The sequence below is a fragment of the Trichomycterus rosablanca genome, chromosome 23 (assembly GCF_030014385.1).
Source record: "Trichomycterus rosablanca isolate fTriRos1 chromosome 23, fTriRos1.hap1, whole genome shotgun sequence".
In the NCBI taxonomy this organism is placed as follows: domain Eukaryota; kingdom Metazoa; phylum Chordata; class Actinopteri; order Siluriformes; family Trichomycteridae; genus Trichomycterus; species Trichomycterus rosablanca.
Genome location: NC_086010.1, coordinates 12,038,452 through 12,052,758, shown reverse-complemented (window position 1 = coordinate 12,052,758; position 14,307 = coordinate 12,038,452). Strand labels below are relative to the sequence as shown.

The 14,307-nt window shown below is 39.5% G+C and overlaps 1 protein-coding gene across 3 annotated transcripts in view; it reads left to right on the top strand.

Moving 5' to 3' along the window:
* The first annotated feature begins 215 nt into the window (after positions 1–215).
* virma (vir like m6A methyltransferase associated) overlaps positions 216–14,307 on the top strand; it is a 40,266-nt gene continuing 26,174 nt past the window's right edge. For 2 of the 3 annotated variants that reach the window (XM_062985698.1, XM_062985697.1), the window contains exons 1-7: positions 216–278; positions 4,867–4,979; positions 7,770–7,856; positions 8,048–8,096; positions 9,075–9,240; positions 9,352–9,471; positions 12,560–12,760. In XM_062985698.1, the coding sequence (XP_062841768.1) occupies positions 216–278; positions 4,867–4,979; positions 7,770–7,856; positions 8,048–8,096; positions 9,075–9,240; positions 9,352–9,471; positions 12,560–12,760 (799 nt within the window). Of the gene's footprint in view, positions 279–4,866; positions 4,980–7,769; positions 7,857–8,047; positions 8,097–9,074; positions 9,241–9,351; positions 9,472–12,559; positions 12,791–14,307 lie in introns of all 3 variants that reach the window. The other variant, XM_062985699.1, reaches the window with a different exon arrangement.

The window sequence follows — 14,307 nt, the reverse complement described above, 5'->3', positions numbered from 1 at the left end:
AGAAATCAGAGTAGGAAATAAAATTATAACAATCATCAAGTAACTGGTGAATGAACAGAATATCGTTATTAAACCATGATTTTCTCTTATAGGTGATGTATTCATTGTTCCAAAGTAAACTGACACTGGATTCCACTGCTGCTTTTGTGTTCTGATGCTGTGTTAACCCGGAAGTGATATCAATGCTAATAGTGCAAATGTGACGGAAAGGGAAGATGGCTGGGGATTCCTCAATGGAGCTTTTGTTTTTAGACACGTTTAAGCACCACAGTGCAGAGGTAAATTCTACACTTTTGCATATTTAATTAACGTTGAAGACTGCACACGGCTTACAAGTTTTAATACAAATTTAATAAAAATCATTTGTTATTTTGGCGGCGTGTTTTGTAAACAAGACCGTAAAGCTAAATGTACTAGCATGTGGCTAACCAAATTTTAGCGCGCTAAGTAGCATGTTTAGTAGCACAGGACTCACTAGTAGCGTGCTGTTATAACGTGTTCTTTAGTACTGGTGTATGGGTTATAAACGCAACACACAGTAATTTACAGTCAGATGTTGAAATGTTGTTAAAGTGAATGCCAGCTCTCTTAGTTGAGAAGTTATATAGTCAGCAGTGCAAGGTACAGCCAGTGTAGCTAATGTGTCTGCATGTTTACTGTTTAAAACATTGATATTGTCAGTCTGTCAAACACACTTCTTAATTTCTATATGTCATTAACGATAGTTAACATAACATCACCTTCCTGTGTTCATAACAACTTAGAAAAAGCAAAAAGTGTAGTGTAGAGCATTGAATAAGAGGTATAAGTAACTGTACTATATGCTTCTATAAGGAGTTCTACAACCCCAAATCAGAAAAAGTTGGGACAGTATGGAAAAATGCAAATAAAATAAAAATGCAGTGTTCCTTACATTTACTTTTGAATATTTATTTGATTGCAGACAGTTTGAACCCAAGATATTTCATGTTTTGGCTCAACTATATTTCATTTGTTAATAAACATCCATTTTAGCATTTCAGGCCTGCAACACATTCCAACAAAAGTTGGGACGGGGGCAATTTAGGGCTAGTAATGGGGTGAGAAAACTAAATATTGATGTGATTCCAAACAGATGATGTCAACAGGTGATTGTAATCATGGTTTGGTACAAAAGCAGCATCCAGGAAAGGCTGAGTCTTTGATGAGTAAAGATGATCAGAGGATCTCCAGTTCATCAACAAATGCATAAGCAAATTATTGAAACGCTTAAAAACAATGTACCTCAAAGAAAGATTGGAAGGGATTTGCATATTTCTCTCTCTACAGTGCATAATATCATTAAACAATTCAAGGAATCAGGAGAAATTTCAGTGCGTAAAGGAGCAAGCTTAAGCTGAACGCCTGTGATCTTTGATCTTTCAGACGGCACTACGTCAAGAACCGCCACTCAACAATAGCTGATATAACCACATGGGTGAGGGATTACTTTGGCAAACCGTTGTCAAGCACTACAATACAGAGTTACAGGCACAAATGCCACTTAAAACTTTAATGTGCAAAAAAGAAGCCTTATGTTAACCATGTCTAGAAGCGGTGTCGACTTCTCTGGACTCAGAGGCATCTAGAATGGACCATCAAACAGTGGAAACGTGTATTGTGGTCAGATGAATCAGCATTCCAGGTCTTTTTTGGAAAAAACGGATGCCCTGTGCTCCGGACCAAAGACGAAAAGGACCATCCAGACTGTTATCAGCAACAAGTCCAAAAGCCAGGGTCTGTCATGGTACGGGGCTGTGTCAGGGCCCCAACGACGACCCTGTACTGTTGCACATCTTAAGACGTGTTTGCAGGAAGAATGGGACAAAATAAAAGCTGAAACACTGAATCACTTGGTATCCTCAGTGCCAAAACGTCTATTAATTGTGTCCCAACTTTTTCTGATTTGGGGTTGTATATTTACTTGTATGGTGGTGGTATTCATTAAATTGGTTTATGCTACAAAAATGTTGAACTAGTTTTAGCAATATTAATCAAAGTGGGCACAGAATCCTACTGACAGTTATCTGTAGCTAAAAAACACACCCTGAATTTCCCTGTCAGTATAATAAGTATAAAAAGTTGTGACTGGTGTAAAATAAGTACAAAGTAATTTACACACATAAATAGTTTTTTTGATGTAATCTAGGCTGTATAATAAATATAATTTCCTAAATATGCAGGCTGTTCATGGGTACATCTCAGTCACTGCGCATAAATTTCATGGTTTAGATTTTTAAACTCTACAAAAAAACATAGTGCTAATAGTATTTTCCACCGATAGCTCCATATCACCCCCTGCACATATCCCCAAGCTAACTGTACATCCAACAAATCATTAGCAAAAAAGTATAAGTTTATAAGCTGTGGTGGAAAACCCTTTAATAAAATACCTCAAAGACTGGATTGTGAGTTTAAAAGTTTTATTCTTCTCTGCAGAGAAGAGATGACACCAACCGAGTCTCACATAGAGGCTCCGTGGATGCGATAACGATAATTATAACAAGCATCTTTTTATACTTGTTGGTTACCTTGTAGGACAGTAAATGATTCCACTGTTAAAAGTGATTTCTCTTAGAACATAAGAACTGGTCTAAAGCAGCTAGAACTGGGTTTTGGAGGTCATAAAATGCAATTGACACACTTTTGATCACGTACACTATGGTAACGTTCTATTGTAGCAGCGTTCTTGAAATATGACTACTGGCAAAGCAGGCGGCACGGTGGCTAAGTGGGTAGCACTCTCCCCTCACAGCAAGAAGGTCCTGGGTTTGATCCCCAGGTGGGGCGGTCCGGGTCCTTTCTGTGTGGAGTTTGCATGTTCTCCTCGTGTCTGTGGTTTCCTCCGGGTGCTCTGGTTTCCCCTCACAGTCCAAAGACATGCAAGTGAGGTGAATTGGAGACACTAAATTGTCCAAGACTGTTTGATATAACCTTGTGAACTGATGAATCTTGTATAATGAGTAACGACCGTTCCTGTCATGAATGTAACCAAAGTGTAAAACATGACGTTAAAATCCTAATAAACAAACAAAGATATGCCCTAAGCATATCTACATTTTCTAAATAGTAATTGATTATGTATTAATACTTTTAGTGTAAATTAAAATTTTTCTGTCACATAAGCATAAACAATTAAATTAATTTTATTATAGAATATTTGACTTATGTTGTTGAAGATTTTACTGAATGTGTAGCTACAGTATCTTTGTAAAGTTAAATGAGCTTTCTAAAATTGTTAGGGACAAAAAGATTAAACATGCCATAAATGTGAAAGCTACAGAGCCATACTGTTGTTACTGTTAATTCAACGTACACAGTCGAGTCACATTATTATGACCGCTTCCTATTTTCAACGGTGGCAGCACGTAGCTCATGAAGGAAGTCATGTTTCATGAACTGGCTTGGTGGGTATATAAGGTGTGCGATAGGCTCTCTGCACATATAACCCTCGTTGCTGTCATGGGTAAAAGTAGCATGGGTAAAATTGTCTTTCCTGGGGCAGATGGGATCTTCCAGCAAAACAATGACACGTCACACGGCTAGAAATGTCCGACATTGGTTGGAAGAGCATGACCAAGACATCCAAGTACTACCCTGGCTCCCAAATTCCCCAGACTTAATCTCAATTGAGCGTCTGTGGGGCAACCTCGATCGTCTTGTTTGCTCTATGGATCCTTCCCCACGTACCCTCCAGCAGCTGTGGGATGCTCTGCAGTCAGCATGGCTCCAGATACCTGTGACAACTTACCGGGACCTTATTGAGTCACTCCCAGTCCTTCTAGCTGCTGTACGTGCTGCACACGGCAGTTGCTCTATAGATTAGCTGGTGGTCATAATAATGTGACTTGACAAAGGTGTTTTTCATGTTGCATAAAACAGAGCCAGTAATTATTTTTTTATTCTGTTGAGGCTAGAATTAAACACTGTACTGCAGTTTATAATGTTTAAATTGTTAACCATAGAAAACACTGGAAAAATGTGACATATACATGCTATGCACTAAAAGGTGTATACTTTTCTAACTTTTTTAAAATACAAAATTGTTTATTTAAGTAAATTAAGTAAAAACTGACAGATTTATCAATTGTTCTTGATATTATTCTATATTAAACAAAGCAGTAAATTTGCATTTAATTTAAGAATGCACCTTGTTTACATTAATAAAACGTTGTGGTGCTAGCACACCACTGCAGCATGTTGGGATTTGCAGATTCACCTTTCAGCATGGCCACTGACCTGGCCGGGTGTCTACACTAACACAATTGACTGTGTTTTAGAAGATGTGTTAAGATGGATTCTCTTCTGGCTGCCGCTGCTATATGCAATCTCTAGGACTGGTTCGGGCTGGGTCATATGGAACTATATGCTATAAGGCTCTGTGGAAACCCAATGCTGGCAAGTGTTAAGAAATGGTTTGGATTTGACCTGTGTCGAATCAGATCGAGGGGTTGTGCAAGCAGCACAGATTCCCAATAAGGAACTGGAATTGACTAGGAGGGAATAAGTGCTTTTTGATGTGTGTTTTAAGTCATCATTCTGCTGGAAGAACCATAACCTGTTACTGAGGTTTTATGGCTTTCTGACCTTGCTTTGTACTCTCCACTCCAAAATGCCCAGTGCCTGGGGCAGCTTAACAACTCCAAAACATCACCAGGCGTCTGGTCTTTTCTTCATAAATCTTCTGTTTTGTTTTATGCATAGAGCTGGTGTGACTTCAAAAAGGTCTGTTTTCATTTTGTTTCATCTGTCCAAAGGACATTCTTCGAAAATGACTGTTGTCTTGCTTGTAGGAATGTATAAAATGCAAGTGTACCAATATTGTTTTGTGTCTGTGTCCCTTCCTAGTTTACAAATGTGGATGTGGTGCGGTTTCCATGTGGTGTGGTGATCGCAGAAGTCCGAGTCATCCCACCTGGTCTTAAAGCCCACAGCAGCCTTCCAGACAGCAGAGCTTTTGGGTAAGAACATTTCACAGTCAAACCTTGTTCAACAGTCATTTCATGTCATCTCTATTTGACCTAAGTCGAAGTTTCTGGTGCTGATCCATCACTCTGTTAAGGATTAGGATGATGCTTTGTCATTGGTTTACAAGCATGAAGCTTCTTTGTAAATGAAAGTACTTATTTCCTGTGATTTAGCTGCTACGGATGCAAATTTTGCTAATTTCTTTCACCTGATAATGAACAAGCATATTGAGTTACTGATCTTCATATTAAGGCACGCATGCTTTAGTGAACGACATAGGTCAGTAAGATAAACAGTCCGGTTGCAAATAGTTCATTACGAAGCCTATCTAAACATTTGAATCAAGAATAGAGCTGCAGTTAGTATCTTAAAGCTCTTCCTGATAACTTTAATGTAGTTATTCTAAAATGATAAGCAGATTTCTATCTTTATACTTGGACATGATGCAAAATATCCACATATTTTTTGTAAAAAAAATAAAAATAAACCACACACAGACACAGATCCTAGGGCATGCCATCAGACTTCATACTGACACAAACTAGCTTTACAGTTTGTGATTGTAATGCATAATAGTTCTTTATTATTTAAATATTGACAAATGATTTATCTCAGCTGCTCCCCTTAGGGGTTGCTACAGCAGATCATTTGACGGCATATTTGATTTGGCAGTTTTTACGCTGGGTACCCTTCCTGGCGCAACCCACCTTTTTGACAGGGCGCACTATTATGTGTCCCCAATGGGCGTCGTCTGTATTTGTGAGCCCAGCCCAGGATTTGAACCCTTAGAACTATCCAGCTGGTTTTTACCATTATGCTTACAGCTCATTATAAATTCATAACACGTTTTCCTGTTTGGAGTAGAATCTCCAAATACAGCTAGTAAATGGAACGGGCACCGCAATGGCGGTGGATTAGAGCGTGCTTTAAATCGACAGTTTTACTTTGTATAGACTACAGTTCCGCTCACAATTTAGATTTGGAAAAGACAAATCTGACAAAGTTTGAGCTGTACCAAGTACTGTGTTGGGCCACCAAGAGCTGCCAGAAAAGCTGTTTTTCAAAAGATCTTAGTGTTTTCTGCTAATGGTGGAGAGCACTGTGACAGCTGTGTAAAAAACGGTGATGAATTTGGGTTGAGGTCTGCTGATTGCCTTTGCACTTTTTGAAACACTTTTTAATAGAGTTGTAAGCTGACAGTGGAAGTTGTTTCTGCTTCATCTAATGGAATAAGGGTGGCATGGTGGCTCAGTGGGTAGCACTGTCACCTCACAACAAGAAGGTCCTGGGTTTGATTCCCACGTGGCACGATCCGGGTCCCTACTGTGTGCATTTTGCATGTTCTCTCTGTGTCTGTGTGGGTTTCCTCCCACAGTCCAAAGACATGCAAGTGAGGTGAATTGGAGATACGAAAGTGTCCATGACTGTGTTTGACATTAAAAGACTTGAACTGATGAATCTTGTGTAACCAGTAGCTACCTGTTCTGTCATAAATGTAACCAAAGTGTGTAAAACATTGTTAAAATAATAATAAACAAATAAATCTCATGGAATAGCGTGAATAGGTTTCAGTCTGCATATATAGATCCTGATGAGAGTGAAAACATGACAACTGGATATGACCATACTGTGTTTGTCTTAAAATAAATTACCATATGAAATGTGGAAAGGATGTGATATAGGATGCATTTTATGTTGGTAAGGGGGGGGTGTTACTATAGACGTTGCTGGAACTTAACTGTAACCTGTGTGTGCGAAAAGATAAACAGTTGTGGCAGTGATCCATCACATGTAGAATATTGGAAGTTGGATAAAGCAGTAAGGCTCAAATAATTCAACAACAGGATGCATTTAAAGAACGTAATTTGTGTTTTTGAATTGACCTGTAAGAGTGCAGAACTTTAACACAATCAGGTTGCTTTGGCTTGAGCTGAAAAGGAGTACTAAGTCAAAACAACCCAAAATGGTTTTAAAAAAACACCTTCACTGCTGTGCAAGTCTGATTAGTGGCTCCTGGAATTGGTGTTATTGGTAAAGGAGGGTTCATATAGTTGTAAAAAACCAACACTTTCTGTTTAAAGTAATAAAACTCAATCATTTTTCACATTAATTACTAGACTGAATGATTAATATACTGTATGTTCAGTAAAGACAATAAAATACAGATCACACTCATGCAGAACACTAAGCAACAAGCAAGGTTTCACAAACGTCCTGTAGTGGGAAAAAACAGGATTGGTTTGACTTGGTTTCTACCGTATTCATTCTTCTTAGGTATCAGGTTCACCACACCCTTTATTCTTTGACTTTCAGTTATGGCTCTCCCTTTTCATTGTTCTTAATGTTTTTTTGGTTCCTAATGTCTTCATATTTATTCTGCGTCCAAAAAAGTAAATTTGGTGAAGTAATAGAGGACTGCGGTCTGCCTAAATGTATTCATGAAGAGAAATAATGTGGGTTTTTTTGTATATTATTAATTTGCAGTATATTTGTCATTGGAATTGTGAGGGTTGTGTGAAACTGTTTGAAAACCATTTAAAATAAAGACAATGGAATAAAGAAGCAGGTTCTGCATTACTCATGTGATGAAGATGTGCTGATATGAAGGGTGTGTAAAATAACACAGTTAGACGTATTAGCTCTGAGGCTGTTGTCAGGATGTATATTTTGATGTACTTATTTTATTTTAATAGGACCATATCAGTGTAGCAGTTTAAATGTCTGTTTGCATGTCGTGCTGGCATCAAACTTACATTTGTTTTCTGATGCATTTGTGTCTTCAGAGAAACTGCTCCTCACGCATTTCAGTTAGACCTGTTTTTCAACAATGTCTCCAAGCCTAGTGCTCCAGTGTTCGACCGGTTGGGCAGGTACTGCGTACACCAACACACACACACACACACGCTTCACATTTGGTTATTAGCTATAATTACTCACTCTCAATTTTACAAGCTGAAATGGCAGTTTTTTTGTTTTTGACTTTTAGCTTATATAAATGCATGTACCATATAAAATCATTCAATATAATATATAAATAATATCATTATTTTCTGTTTCCTAGTCTGGAGTATGATGAAAACAAGTCAATTGTCTTCAGGCCCAATGGAAAGGTGAGAAACTCATGAATAAGGTTTTGTTTTTTCTTGTGCATTTTTGCAACCCCACCTCTCCACAGTAGCTACATATCTAATCTCATCTTCATTACCTTTGGAGATGTACGCGTTTTTTTAGTACAAGTGCTCAAGGACTCTATTCAAATCAGATGTTTGCATGTTACACATAATTCCCGTTGCCCCTCCCCACCAGAGCAGGCTCATCTTTCTAACACAGTAGGGCTGATGTTAGCTTTCGAACTAGCATGTTTCCTTTCCTAGGAAGAAAGTGGTTTTACATTAGTAGATTAGACGTTTTCCTTTTGATGACGAGTATCACACATCAACTTGTCTTGTAAATTTAAACACATTTAGAATTTGATACCTGCTTTGATACCACACTCAAAATGTGGACATGGTTACTACATTTTACTTATCACCTTTTTTAAGTACTCACCTGTTTTAATCCTAAAAAAATCTGTTTAAAGTAATATAACAATCATACTTTTACATTAATTACTAGACTGTAAATAATACATATAAAAAATGGGGTCTCCGTCACTTGAGGTGCGGTACTCTCCGTGCGCAAGACTGGCTTCCTACACAAATCCACCTGAGTGTGGGTGAATAAAAAAGGGTTGGTGGACTGCGCACACGTCGAAGGGAGCGCGTGTCAGCCAAATATACCCTCCTCAGACTCGATCTGGGTCCCCAGCAGCTGATGACTAGATTGGCTACGCTAAATTGGGAGACAAAGGGAGAAAATGCATAAATAGTAAGAAGAAAAAGAAAGAACGAAGAAAGGGTCAGTAAAAATGAATTGTGAGCTTATGAAAGAAATTTTATTGCTTTTTTTTTTAATTCTGCTTAATTTTTTTAAAAAGTTTTTGTTTGACGTGTATTGTAGTAAGCACTGTACTTTAAAAAAAAGCATACCTAATTCCAAATAGTCCTGTTAGCTTTAAAATGTGGCCTTGCCTGTTTGCTTGTGTCTAGATAAACACAGACGGATTGGTCTTGCGGGGCTGGTATACATGTCTGACATTGGCAGTGTATGGTACGGCAGAACGCTCACATGGCCACGAGCGTGAATCTCCACCTCCGCCCCCTCCTCCTCCACCACAACAACAGGCACCTGGCTCCAAGAGAAATAGCAAGCATGGTCAGTATCGCTGCTCGACACATTTTGTAAATGTCAGCGTTTTTAAAAGTCAAATAAAATCTGTTTATTTGAATTAAATGATTTTGCTATTATGTGTTTGTTTTGTCTCAGAGTGGGAGAATGAGGAGCACTTTAATGGTAGCCCACCCAGACCACAACCAAGAGGTCCCCGAACCCCACCAGGGCCTCCACCACCAGACGACGATGACGATGATGCAGTGCCACAGACTGGTATGTAAAATAATGCAAATGTTACAATTCCAAACCATTACTAAACAGACCCCCATTTCAGAACTTTAGTTCTCCATTTCATCTAGTCATCATTTCCAATCCCCTGTACGATTCCTCTGCACTCTGGCTGAGGAGGGGCGCAGACTAGAACCCACCCTCTCCGACATGTGAATAACACTTAGAGAAAGCTTTAGCATGTACTAAAGGGTCAAACTGTGACACCTTGACCAGACAGCGGGCTAAATGCTATCCAACCTCAAGCCAAAGCTCAAACTCCTCATGGTGGTGCACTAGCATGTTAGACTGGTGCGCCATTCCAGAAATTATGTGGACACTTGACCATGACTTTTCTGGACATCCCATTTTAGAGCTTGGACATTTATGGCATTTACATCCAAAGCGAATGCTGCACATGCACTTTATCACACATGCTGTACATGTGTATCTGCTGTATACACCATGCCATAATCCTTCTGATTAAGTGCCTCTTACACTTTTCCCTCCTGCAGTCAGCACACACATGCACCTTACTACTTGTAATACATAGTTAAGTCACTTCATTAATAACTCCATTGCACTTGAAATTTATTAGTGTGCTGTATATCTCAATTGCACACTTTTTCACTTAAAGTTTGGTAGTATACCGTCTATTTATGCCCATATTCTATGTTTAGTACTGTATACATTTTTCTATATTTTTTTATAAGATCTAAAATATGTTGACACCTTACCAAGAGAAACTTCTTGTACACCTGGTACTTGGTGAATAAATAAAATCTTTGATTCTGATTTGCAACTGAATACATTTTGAGCAATTAAGTTTAAGGTCCTTGCTCATGGGCTTAACAGTGGGGAGTTGGTGGTGGTGCAACTTTAAACAGCAACATTTTAATTAGTAGTCCAGTACCTTAACTTCTATATTCATGCTAAGACAGAAAAAAACCTTCCTCAAACCTTAAGTATTTAAAGTGTTTTACCAAAACTGCTTTCTAACAGGTGTAAAAATGATATAACATGATATTTGGTGCAGGCGCCCAGGTGGCGCAGCGGGATATCCCGCTTGCACACCAGCACAGAGATTCTGAACTCCTCTGTTTGAAACCTCGGTGTTGCCACCGGTCGGCTGGGTGCCATCTAGCGGGCATGATTGCCAGTGCCTGCAGCAGATACTAATTGGCCACCGTATCTACAGGGTAGGGGCCGGACTATGTGTGGGTGGGTGGGTCATCATACGCTGTAAGGACCCTGATTGGTGGAAAAGACGCCTGTGCAGAATGCATGGGCGAGAAGAGGAGGGCTGTGCACGTGTCAGAAGAGGCGTGTACAGCGACGTGCTCTCCTCGGATGCAATCCGGTATCTCTCAGCAGCGGAAGACAGAAATTGAGTGCAATCGGGAGGAAAACGGGGAGATAACGCATTAAAAAAAATAAACTATTTAGTATTTGGGGAAGTTCTTGTGCTAAAATATTATTTGTGTATTTAACATTAATTAAATTAATTCATTTAATTCTGTACCGCATAGGATGGCGGAAGCTCAGCGGTTAAGGTCCTGGATTATTAACTATCAGAAGGTTTCGGGTTTAATTCCTGTGATAAGGAGACCCCAACTGTATTTGGTCACCATTGTAAGACACACTAAATAGAAGCGGCTACTAAGTGCCATAAATGTAAATGAGTCTCTGGACACAAAGTTAAAAAGTCATGATAAGGTGTCTACATAATTTCTGGATTACCCATATGGCACACCAGTCTAATATGCTAGTACACTTCCGTCAGAGTTGGACCCTTGAGCAAGCCTCTACCCCTCAATTGCTTACATTATATTCAGTCACAATTATACTTTGCTTTGAATAAAAGCATTTGCTAAATGTCTAAAGTGTTAAAAGCACTGAATTTGCAGCAAATTATTCATTATATGCTCGGAAAGTTCATATTGCTCTAATAGTGCAATATGAAAAGTCGGATAAAACCATCAACAAGCAAGTTGCCTAAGACCAGCTCTGTTGGGTCCATGCTTTGTCTGTGGGCAGTTCTTTTAATGAACTTAAAGAGCTGAACAAGCTAGTGAAGAACCTGTTGCAGTTGTACTGTACAATAAAATATGAACGTTTGGCGCCATCTACTGGCAAAACTGTGCGATTTCATGTTCATGGCATTTTCGTGGTTGTTTGCATTCAGAGAACCTATTGCTCGAAATAATGCGTACATCATTTTGTAATTTAAATGTGTAGTTATTGCTAGATTTGGTGTAGAATTCTGCCACAGCTAAATGATACATGAATGCATTTGCAGCATTTAGCAGACACTTTTATCCAAAGCGACTTACAGTTGTAACTGCGTACAACTCAAGCGATCGAGGCTTAAGGGCCTCGCTCAGGGACCCAACAGTGGCAATTTGGCAGTGGTGGGACTTGAACCTGCAACTTTCTGATTAGTAGTCTAGTAACTTAACCGCAGAGCTACCACTGTCCCTTTCCAGGTACTTTTGTTGATTGACAGGAGTTAGCATGGTCACTTTGACTGGATTGGGACTAAGCAGCCCCATGCACAGAAATGTACTATGAGTTGCAACACATTCATCTTATCAAAAGTAGTAAGGCGGCACAGTGGCTTGGTGGGTAGCACTGTTGCCTCACAGCAAGAAGGTCCTGGGTTCGATTTCTAGGTGGAGCGGTCCGGGTCCTTTCTGTGTGGGTTTCCTCTGGGTGATGCTTTGTGGCTTGTCCCTGGCTTACAGTGGGCACTTAACACACCTGCCTGTGAGCAATTTTACTCTTTAACTTAGTTGTCTGACCATAATGATTTATTTGGCCCTTATAAAAATCACTCAGGTCTTTATGCCTGATCATATCTGCTGCATTCAAAACCCCAATATTTAACATATATTTAACAAAATCGTTACCATGCACATTTTTGATGTAGGTAGTCCTAATATTTTGAGGTCATCAGTCTTTTCTAACATGGTTCTAACAGGATAGTTACTGTGTCTGGGAACAGCTACAGCTCACAAAACCTAACATTCATTTTTATATTTATGCAGTTAACATTATTTATGCTTTATTTATTCATATCACTTTTTGACTGTAGGACCACTGAAAGTGGAACATGTGGAGCAAGGGGAAGACGACCTGGAGCCCATATCTCCCGAGCGAGGCTCCATCCCTCTTGAGGACGTGTACTCGGACCAAGAACAGGAAGAAGACCAAGGAGCAGGGGAGGACGAGGATGATGAGGCCCGCTCCGAGGGAAGCGCAGAAGAGGAGGATGAGGTGGAAGATGATGAAGAGGGTGAGGAGGAGATGGAGGATGATGGCGAAGGTAGGGGAGGTGCAGGGTGGTGTGAGTCTCTAAGGTATAGGGGGTGATTCATCGCTTTATTACCTTTCAGAGTGAAAGTATGCACATGTGGAATAAAGAGTATGCTCGCTATATCCAGATTTATGTTTGCACTACATGCACATACACAATGAACATTCTTATTTGAAATGATACATTGTGATAAAGGCAACCAAATGATTATGGACTTGTTTAAATTGGTACCTTCCTGTATCTGTGTTCAGACCACACTTACACAGATGCCATTATTTTGTTCTTTGTGATGCCTCCTAATCATGTAGACTAGGCAATCAGTTATATTTTCCATGGTCATTGTTGTTATTATTAAGTGCCGTCAGGTTGATTCTGACTCGGACACGGATAGCACTTCTTCATTATATATTATGTTTTGGTCTTTAGGCTTGTTAAGGGCTTGTTTATTGTTCCTCTAATTGGTTCCATCCATCTGGTTGCTGGCTGTCCTCTTCCTCTTTACCTTTAACTCCTCAAAGCGTACTTGTGTCTTCCAATGAATCGTTTCTTCTCAGAAAGTGTCTGAAATAACAGAACTTCAGTTTGTTTATTTGTTCTTTGACTTGAAGCTTATATTTGATTTGGTGAAGGATTTATTTGTTTGTCTTCTTTGGACTGAACCATGGAGCTGTTTGGCACCATAAATAACATTATACACTGATGAGGCATAACATTATGACAGGTGAAGTGAATAACACTGATTATCTCCATCACGGCACCTGTTAGTGGTGGGATATATTAGGCAGCAAGTGATCATTCTATCCTCAAAGTTGATGTGTTAGAAGCAGGACAAATGGGCAAGCGTAAGGATTTGAGTGAGTTTGACAAGGTGCCAAGTTGTGATGGCTAGAAGACTGGGTCAGAGCATCTGCAAAACTGCGGCTCTTGTGGGGTGTTCCCGGTCTGCAGTGGTCAGTATCTATAAAAAGTGGTCCATAGAAGGAACAGTGGTAAACTGGCGGCCAAGGCTCACTGATGCATGTGGGAAGCGAAGGCTGGCCTGTGTGGTCCGATCCAACAGACGAGCTATTGTAGCTCAAATTGCTGAAGAAGTTAATGCTGGTTCTGATAGAAAGGTGTCAGAATACACAGTGCATCACAGTTGCAGGGCTGTTTTGGCAGCAAAAGGGGGACCAACACAATATTGGTCATAATGTTATGCCTAATCGGTGTACATATATAGTAGGATATTAGTTGTGTAGTTCAGTGGATTGATGTCTTGGTAACTTGGTAACATAATGGTAATTTACCTTCATAAAAAGTATTATGGCTTAGCTGTTGTGTTTATTAATTATGTTTTTTAATATTATTTATATAGTTTTGCTTTTCATTGCATTGGCTTGATGCTGAATGTTCATTGGCCATGTAGTGTGTGTGTAGTATTAGGCTGGAACTGCATGTCCACCCACTGCATGCTTATCTTTATTCCACATGTGTAGCCTGCATATCTTTACATGTGTGCATTTAAAGAAACAATTTGACTCGAA